The sequence below is a fragment of the Colobus angolensis genome, unplaced genomic scaffold, assembly GCF_000951035.1.
Source record: "Colobus angolensis palliatus isolate OR3802 unplaced genomic scaffold, Cang.pa_1.0 Scaffold136, whole genome shotgun sequence".
In the NCBI taxonomy this organism is placed as follows: Eukaryota; Metazoa; Chordata; class Mammalia; order Primates; family Cercopithecidae; genus Colobus; species Colobus angolensis.
Window position 1 is genome coordinate 4,669,673 of NW_012114444.1, and position 9,162 is coordinate 4,678,834.

General features: G+C 40.2%; 2 protein-coding genes across 5 annotated transcripts in view; one reads left to right on the forward strand and one right to left on the reverse strand.

The window, feature by feature from the left end:
• Positions 1 to 299: 299 nt before the first annotated feature.
• The window catches only part of FAM217B (family with sequence similarity 217, member B), a 15,043-nt gene continuing 6,180 nt past the window's right edge, over positions 300 to 9,162 (reverse strand). Inside the window, exons 1-4 of one of the 4 annotated variants that reach the window (XM_011934502.1) lie at positions 8,420 to 8,587; positions 6,634 to 6,748; positions 6,430 to 6,515; positions 300 to 5,013 (exon numbers count right to left, since the gene is read on the reverse strand). In XM_011934502.1, the coding sequence (XP_011789892.1) occupies positions 3,858 to 5,009 (1,152 nt within the window). In that variant the 5' untranslated portion in view covers positions 5,010 to 5,013; positions 6,430 to 6,515; positions 6,634 to 6,748; positions 8,420 to 8,587 and the 3' untranslated portion in view covers positions 300 to 3,857. Of the gene's footprint in view, positions 5,014 to 6,429; positions 6,516 to 6,633; positions 6,749 to 7,788; positions 8,107 to 8,419; positions 8,588 to 9,162 lie in introns of those variants that run through there. The other 3 variants (XM_011934505.1, XM_011934504.1, XM_011934503.1) reach the window with 3 other exon arrangements.
• The window catches only part of PPP1R3D (protein phosphatase 1, regulatory subunit 3D), a 3,924-nt gene continuing 3,297 nt past the window's right edge, over positions 8,536 to 9,162 (forward strand). Inside the window, exon 1 of the mRNA XM_011934555.1 lies at positions 8,536 to 9,154. Within this exon, the coding sequence (XP_011789945.1) occupies positions 9,029 to 9,154 (126 nt within the window). The 5' untranslated portion in view covers positions 8,536 to 9,028. The remainder of the gene's footprint in view (positions 9,155 to 9,162) is intronic.

Sequence of the window (9,162 nt, forward strand, 5' to 3'; positions counted from 1 at the left end):
GCCACTCAAGAAATGTACTGCAATGCCTCTCAAATATAAAGTTAAATATGTGTTATTTGTTTGCTTTAAAATCTCATTTAAGCTAGGGCAATTAGATTTATGACTATCCCATTTTTAATTCCATATATATTTATGTTAACCTGTGCTTTGGCCACCCATGTCGCTTAGTGTTAAGACAGGAGTTGGAACAGCATTTCATCCTGGGCAATTCTTTTAAATAACCAGGGAGAAAATAAAGGCAAGCTTCATAAGAGAACTGCATGAAAAGCAAAACAAAACAATACCAGAAAAAATCCAGACAATATTTTTCTGCTGTTTAATTGATCTCAAGGAAGGAGAAATTCAAGTCCACAAAAACTTACATGAATTCTGTTTATCACATACAAAACTAACCATACAATATAACAGCAAATAACAAACATGCTGACTATTTTCAGGCCATTTTGAATGGTGTCCTGTACATGTACATATATAAATAATAAATACTGCTTCTGAATTACCTTAAAATACAGTACCACCAAGAGTTTTACATTTCTATGTGACTACTCAGTAAATGAGCATAAAGGAATGAGGAAGTAGACAATATCCATATCAGATAAAGTAGAAAGTCTTATGCCCTTCTGAAAAGCAACACAATAGGCCCAAGAACAACTACAGACCATTTTCCTTTTAGCTAGTAGGTATATGGCAAGACCAATGATACTCTCTTCCCCATCCTTTTTGTCACAGGGTGTGAAGTCTACCCTATTCAAGTTAGTTACAAGTCTTCAGCCCATTTAGTCATTTAAGTTGAGAAAGTCTAAACCTAAATAATCATAGCAAATACTGCAAATACTGATATCTTTTTAGTCCATTTTTGTACTTTTTTACATTTTTTCCATTAGATAATTCTAAGCCTGATTTTTTTTTTCTGGTTCTTTAAAAAAAAAAAACTTGGCTTGTTTTAATTGGTTTAAATGCAGGGTATATGTAAACAACTCCCCAGAAATGAGAGGCACTTCTTGGAAATACAATGACCCATGTCACTAGACTAGCAAAACACTCAGTGCTTTTGATTTGATGAACTGAATGAGTTCATGATTCAACTTTCCAATGTTGTCTACTTGAAAAATAGCAAGATTCTTATCTGCAGCATTTAGTGCATTAAGATGTATTAGATAGGTGTATCAGGTATCATAAAATTAAAATTGTGCTTACGTTAATTCTGTAATAGACCTAACTTTAAAACACTTCAGGTTATTTACTAGGAGCTATGATCTAGTCGTGATAATATTGGTTAAAATAGTCAATCTGAGGCAGAAAGTAAACAAGCAAAGTCACTTTTGCAGGCTTTTAAAACTGTTTAACACACGAAATTCTGATTATTCCCCAGATTATGCAACCAGCTTCAATTTAAAAAGCTGAGAAATTTAGAAGTATGAGGCATTACTTCTAAATTTCTTTTTTTTTGAAATGGAGTTTCACTCTTGTTGCCCAGGCTGGAGTGCAATGGCGCGATCTTAGCTCACCACAACATCTGCCACCCGGGGTCAAGTGATTCTCCTGCCTCAGCCTCCCGAGTAGCTGGGATTACAGGCAAGTGCTACCATGCCTGGCTAATTTTGTATTTTTAGTAGAGATGGGGTTTCTCCATGTTGGTCAGGCTAGTCTCGAACTCCCGACCTCAGGTGATCCACCCGCCTTGGCCTCCCAAAGTGCTGGGATTACAGGCATGAGCCACCGTGCCCGGCCACCTCTAAATTTTTTAATCATGATTGTCTTCAGCTCAGACATACACAAGGCAAGTAGAATTACTAATAAATCACTTTACCCTCAACCATTCAAGGTCTCTAAGAGCATGCACATGGATACATTTACAGAGAAAGGCAGCAACTCAGCATAAACCCTTTAGTATTAATATAAGGAGTATATAGACATATACACTTATGTATAGAATATCATGCTTTTGAGTATCTGTTGGCCACGAAACTTCACAGACAGCTGCATAAAAATCTAGCAGAGAAAGGATCGTAAGTGAAATGCCAGCCGTGGATAACAGAATAATCTGTGTTCACAAAATAGGGCAGGCAAGGAACACACAGACATCACTCAGGAACTACACGAAAACTAAGAGTAGTGATGTTTTCCAAATATAAAACACATACTAAGTACAAATGTTATAGTATATTTGAGGACTACGAAAGTAATGCTTACTATATGTACATCTTTTGTTCACATAAAAAGCTTAAAGTAAGATCTGAGTTGTAAAAGTAAGCTTTCTCCAGTAGGATGGTGTGAGAGGGAAAGAATGTAAGAAGGAACTTGTACAAGTCTGAAAATTAAGTCCTAAAACAAAAAGCCCCCCATAAAAAATTTTATGTCATTTGGTATGATTAAAATCAGATTTTGAAAGACCTTAAAATGTAACCTTTGCATATTGCTTTTTATAATTATACATATAATTATAGCTACATAATCTTTACGCTGTTTTTGATATTTTTTCAGACATTTACTGCTGTCTGAAAAGTTTACAAGCTATTATATATTCCCAAATGAAAAATGTCAAGTTTTTCATTTGCCCCAAAGGTGAAATAATTGAAACCTCTACATCAAAAACAAATACAATAATTGTTTAAAGGGATAAAATCAACTATAATGACATGGGCAGTATTAAAATACACTGCACAAATATAAACAGAAAGCTGACAGCACAACTATAGGAACAAGATGTTATTCAACTGCAGTTAAATAAGAAGGGTTAGAGAGAGTCGGGAAGCCTGAAGACCAGATAAGGGAGTTTAGAATTCATTCAGCAACCTTATTCATATTCTACTCTCCACCCCTCACCCCAAGCAAAATAATAAAATCCTGCTCTTGCAAAATGAAACGGATCATTATTTTTGACTAAGGACCACAGGGTGTGGAACCCAAATCAGTAACTTTGTAACTATTACATTGAACCTAGGTCCACATGTTTTGATCCTTTTATGGCCCTTCCTTTACAAATTGTTAAGAGTCATTTCCCTGTGGTGCCTCTCTGGAGAAGCCTTACATGTCAGCAATTCCAGAGTGTCAAATATTTCATTCTTAGCCCCACCAAACAGCAGTAATCATGCTAAGCCCATTGACTTTGGAAAATTCTGCAAATTATTTTAACCTCAGTTCGGAGAACTCAAAAGTGGGTTTTACTACCACCTCTAAGTTTAAAATGCCACCCTCACCAAAAAACAAAACAAAACAAAAAAAAGTCAGAGAAAATGTATTAAAGTACTAGATTCCACTGTCTCTAAAGAGCAACCAGCTTAGTGATAAGTTACTACTCAAAATACAAACTCACTACTCCCTGACTTGAGGAAGAACTAAAGCTTCTCCTAAGGGTAAAATGAACAGAAATTTTGCTTGAGGAGTTTATAAAAAAGTAAGAGAGGGAGTGGGCGAGTAGGGCCTTATTTTAAACATTTAGGATTCCACGCCATTTGAAATAGTCTGTACTCTTTTATATACTTATGTGCATGTGAAAATGGAGAGATAACACCACTATCTGCTCTACACAGGCTGGCTACTGTAGCTGAGGTTTCACTGCTCCTTTCCCTGGAGAGGTGCCATTTTATTCCTTTATATGGCACATGTTTTAGGTAATTTTTATCTAAAGGGCTCTCACTTGCCTAAGACTGACAATACAAAGAAAGGCTTATTGAAAGACACCTCTCTTTGAAAATATCCCCACCAGGGGTTGAAATAAAGGTGGACAAAAGTGCCAATCAACTACTTAAATGTCAGTAATTGTAAAATTCCTTAAAATTCACAGTATTTTTACTTTTGGAAGAACTCTAATATTGAGGTACCTGCAGGTCTGGGCAATTCATCACTGTAGGTATTTATTTCAGTTGATATGTGTTTTGCTTTACTCCATTTGTTTTCAGTTTTCTCTCACTCGATACCGTGGCGTGACCACAGCTCTCTGCCTTTCCCTTTTTCCTAGGATGTGCATGTGCTTGTGTTTTGGAGGCTTTGCAGGAATCTGCTGAGTCCAGAATCACAGCTGCCTGTTTGGGAATCCGAATGTTACCATTGGTTTCCACCTTAGAGCTGCTTTCATTGCGGGACAGATCCCAACGTTGCAGCTTCGTACTCTTACTGGATTTCTTTTTCTTTTCTTCTGTCCTCATTTCAAGGGTTTGCCTCTGAGAACAAAACCTGGTACCACCAAGCACATCAATGGATTTGGGGGCAGTCTCAAATGCATAATGTGATGGATGGATTTCTTCATGGTGAAAAGCTTTCTTTCGGGAAGGGCCTGACTTTGAAGCCCCTTCCTGGTGAGGTAGTGGCTTGGACAGAGCACTAGCAATTAGCTTACTTCTCCCAGGGCTTTTCAGTGCCCCTGAGGTCCCAGGGGCAGTGAGAGGCCTTGCTTTGGCCCCCTTCGCTTTTTCACACTGTACAGTCTGGACCTGCAGCCACTCAAGCTGAATAAGTCTATCAATATACTTCCCAAGAAGTCCTCCCACTCGGGGCACAGCTTCCATTTTGTTCTCTGCGTTCAGAAGCAGGGCCATATCTCGTAAGTCCCAGGAGCTGAAAGGGGGTGGAAGGAAATCAGGATAACAGTACTCAGGCTTTGTATGGCCCTGACCAGGGTGAAGATCAAAGTAAACTGGATCAATTTCTTCAGCTCGAAGATTGAGATCTGGAGGTGTGAGGGGAGAAGGAGGAATGGGAATTCTTTCCGAATCAGAGAGATCACTTGCACTGTCCTCATCAGCATCCTCTTTAATAATTTTCATTGACTGAAAATCAAGAAACAATTTATTCCCTGAGGCCCCCTGACACCTGGAACCGAGTGGATTCCTTTTGCGTCTTGCTTCCGGGGCAATGCTTTCTTTAAGTTTTTCTTCAGTTGGCTGGGTGAAAGCTGTGAGGCTGCTTCTCAGCTGAGAAGAAGCGTGGGGTACTTGGGATTTACTCTGCCTTTTTCCTGAAGAATTCTTTGAATGTTGCACTTTACTCCAAGATGGGCCAGCATTCATATTGCTATGAGAAAACAAAACTGCACTTCTTACCACATATGACAAAAATGGTCTGGCTATAATGAAACAAACAAAAACAATCTTCTAGTTGTACTTTTTGGTCTCAGCTATTACTAGGCATTAGAAAATGTCAGCTTCCAAACTCCTTACAGCATAATTTTACAGAACATTTTTCCATATAATACTCTATTTGAGAAACATTATATAATGCATGTGACAAAAGAGAACGCACAGTTTCCATTTTATCTCAAATACTAGCATTTAGGAAAAACATTTCTCAAAGTGCTTGTTTCATACTTTTAATGCAATCGTGTGTACTTTAAAAAAAAATTAGTTTGGAAAAAAATCAGTCGTAGACTCTGGAATTGTTACAATCAAAAGCATTTAATAGCATTCAGAAGTAAAAACAGTTTTATTTTATATACCTATTTTAAATTAAGTATAAATATGATACAACATGCAAGTTTTGCAGTTTAATCACTCCTGATTAGTGGTGATTCAGAGCTGAGGGAAATTTTAATATATGAAAGTATTGTATATACAAACCTATACCTTAAATCAAAAGCTTGTTAAAATGTTTTCAAACAGAAAACACATTTGGGAAAATTGTGTCTAAAGAACAGAAATAAAATCATATGGTGCCTTGTAACACATATGAATGAAAACACAGGGTCTTAGTGCTACCTTGTGAATAGCAGGTAAAGAGAATAATGAATACTGTGTGCATTATGAGTATAGCAACTAATTCTCTCTGGCATAATTTATTCTGAGGCCGAATCTCATATCGGGGTTGAAAATATCCTCTTTTCAATTTATTTACCAAGAACGTGTCATTGAAGATTAATAATACTTCTCTGTAATATAAGTCAGATAGAATGAACAGAAATGGGTGGTAAACATGCTTTCTGGAAACCTCAGAGGTTCATTTGCTCAGGGGTTTCAAATAAGCTAAGCAACTATTTGAATACGTGCTACACTTTAATTAATAAATATGGAGGATATTAAATCATTGCCAATAGTACAATGTGTGCTGAATAAATGAATGAAAAAATGAAGGAATCTCCATTATTCAGAATTCATAACACTGTTAAAACATTTTGTTTCTGCTTGTCAGTATGCATCCATAAAAATTAATTATTGTCCGTATCCTTTTATATAAAAGGAAACTAACATAGAAAAGCATTAAAGTACTTACTCAAAATTATAATTCTGCTAACAACTGCCAGAATTATGACCACTGGAATCCTTATCCACTATTATGCTTAAACCACTTTTCCACTCATTTCTGCTAGAAAAAAATATATAAATGTATATTTCTTATCTATAGACTTACTTTTTTTCCCCACTCCACATATTCAATCTGGACAACAGAGATAATGAGCCTTTTGCAAGATAATACAATTATACTAAAACTATTTACCTGCTTTTCTGATGAGATTCATTCACCCTATTCCTCTTCTTGAAAAAATCACATGGCTGATCATCATATAGGGTTTGACGGACTGTCTAAAAAACAGGGATGCAGTAATAAATACTGTGAACATGTACACAAGAAACCAGCAAGCAAACAAACAAAAATCCCAGAATAAATCTAAGTAAGATTTTTCTTCTAAATTTACATTACCTTTCCTGTAGTGCTCAAAATATTCTTGCTCAATCTGCTGGAAGATGATGACAGTTGCTGGGGAGGTGACTTCTTTATTCTTCTTATATTTGGAAAGGTCTCCTCACCACCGGAACTAGAAGCAACAGAATATTGTCAGTAACTACTGATTGCAAATGGTCCTAACAGCAGTATTGGTTGGTTTTTCACTTGTTTGCTTTTTAATACTTGTATAATATTGAAATATTAGGGCTGTGATCATATAGTGGTTGAGTTGTGAAATACTGGGGAAGCGAGACATTGTCTTACGCTGACAGCTTTGTCTTTTCCGTTTATTACAGTAGATATCAGAGACAGGATCACCGGATCACACTACTACAAATACTGTGAGTGGATTCCATCTCTCTCTCTCTCCCTCTCTCTCTCCCTATTCACACACAGGTATAATCTTCCCTGGAAATAACATGTTGAAGAAATTTGGAAGGCCAATAAGGTCAGGTCTTATTCCAGTGTTCAATCATTGTATTGCCCAATCATTCATTCATTCAACAAGTAATTACAGGAGTACCCAGAAAAATGGCAGTGATTACGCATGTCCCTGTTCTGAAAGAGCTTAAACTCTAGGAGGAATGTTCCCATTCCATTTTTCGGCCTTCTCTATCACATCAATCCATTATAAGATTTTCCATATGTTCATACATATTACATATTATATATTATCTCTTTGTGAAACATTGTTGACCCATACCACATACTGCTGTTATTCCCCTCTCATTTTGAGTGGCCTGTTAAAAGTGCACTGAATGGAAACTGGATACTTACTTCTCTTTCCCATGTCACCTGTCTCTGTAAAATAAGAGATGTGATTACAGAAGATTTTTATTTTCTTCCTGAAACTTTCCTGTATTTTTTCCACAATAATCATGTAAGCCTTTTTAGTTAGCTTACATCCAATGATAAATAAAATCACTCTCTCACATTTAATGAATTATAAAACAATCAACAGCCTTCACTCATTTTAGACGTAGAAAATGTTCTTTAATCAACCCCCTTTCATTAGTCTGGTTTTTTTCTGCTTTGTCCCTCTGGACAGTAAAAAGGAACCTTCTTAATGTAATGCCTTGCCCCAAACTGCTCTCTGGAAAGTGCACTTGCATTTTTTCCACTTCATTTCACCTGGTAAGCTTTACACCAAAGGCTGTGGGGTTTTGTGCTCAAAGCTACCGGGTGAGAAACACGAATGCTTGCAGGGTTCTAAAGAGGCAGAAAACAAGCTCCAGGCCTTGTTGGTGTTTCTGGCTTGCTTGGAAACAAAGCTAAAAGATTTGTTTCGGAGATTCTGGCTACAAATATGCTTCCCAAGCGCAGAGGCTGATTAGGGGCAGCTGCAGAAGTCATCACCGGGTAATAACTCTTGTTCCCCTGTCTTCCTCTCTGGCGCTGAGTCCAGGAAGACAACAGCAGCACCTCCCCTCCCCACCCTCAAGGGAATCTGCTGGCCATTTGGTGCGGCAAAGCATTCTGGGTGATGTGGACATGACGCTGTTCCTCTACGCAGCGAGGCTCCCTCGGTTTGGCCAAGGGTCCAGGTTGCAGTGAACCTGTCCAAAGTGTAGGCTGGCCTCGATGTTTAAAATTAGCCTGCGACCATATCCCGGCAAGGCCGGTTTTTGCACCACCACTCCGCCCATCCACAACCCAGAAATCTAAGGACACGCAGCATGCATTTTCCTTGTCCTCCGTCTGTGCAAAGTCTACAATCGATAGGCGCGCAGTCCAGGCAGACGTAAACAGAAATTGATCAGACCTGTTTCGCTACCGCAGCGGACACGTGACGAGGCTGCCAGCCTTCCTTCCTCTCCGGCGCCCGCGCGGGGAGGCCCGGCTGCGGCGCGCTGCGGCAGGGGAGCTTGAGGCGGCGGCGCGCAGCTCAGCAGAGCTCCCGGGCTGAGCTGGGGCAGGCGGGGGCCCGCCTGCAGGCGGCGTCACGAGGGGCGGGGCGGAGGCTCGCTAGGAAGTTGCACCCGGTCGAGTTGCAGCCTTGTAAGTAACGCCGCGGACCGGGAAAGTGGGAGGGGCCGCTCCCGGAACGCAGCCTTCTTGTAAGAACCTCCAAGAAAGCAAGAAAAAAAAACAGAGACGCTACCCTGCGCTCCCGGGAGGCCTCTGAAAGCTTCAACTAAAGAAGCACTCCCCTCTCTTACAATTTCTTTAACTGCAGGAAGCGGAGGACGTGGACAAGGACTCGAGGGGCAAGGTGGCGAACCAAGGGTAGGGCGTACCGGGCCCAAGAGGTCTCCCGCAGGTTGCAGATACGGAGAACTCTCAGCGGCTTCTGAGCACGGAGGGAGCTGTCGCGGGGTCGGGAGGCCGTCCCTCATCCCTGTCTCCCCATCTTCCGACGGCCGGCGGGACCATGTCCAGAGGCCCGAGCTCCGCGGTCCTGCCCAGCTCCCTGGGATCCCGGAAGCTCACCCCCCGGAGCCTCAGCTGCTTGTCGGACCTGGACGGCGGCGTGGCCCTGGAGCCGCGGCCCTGTAGGCCCCCGGG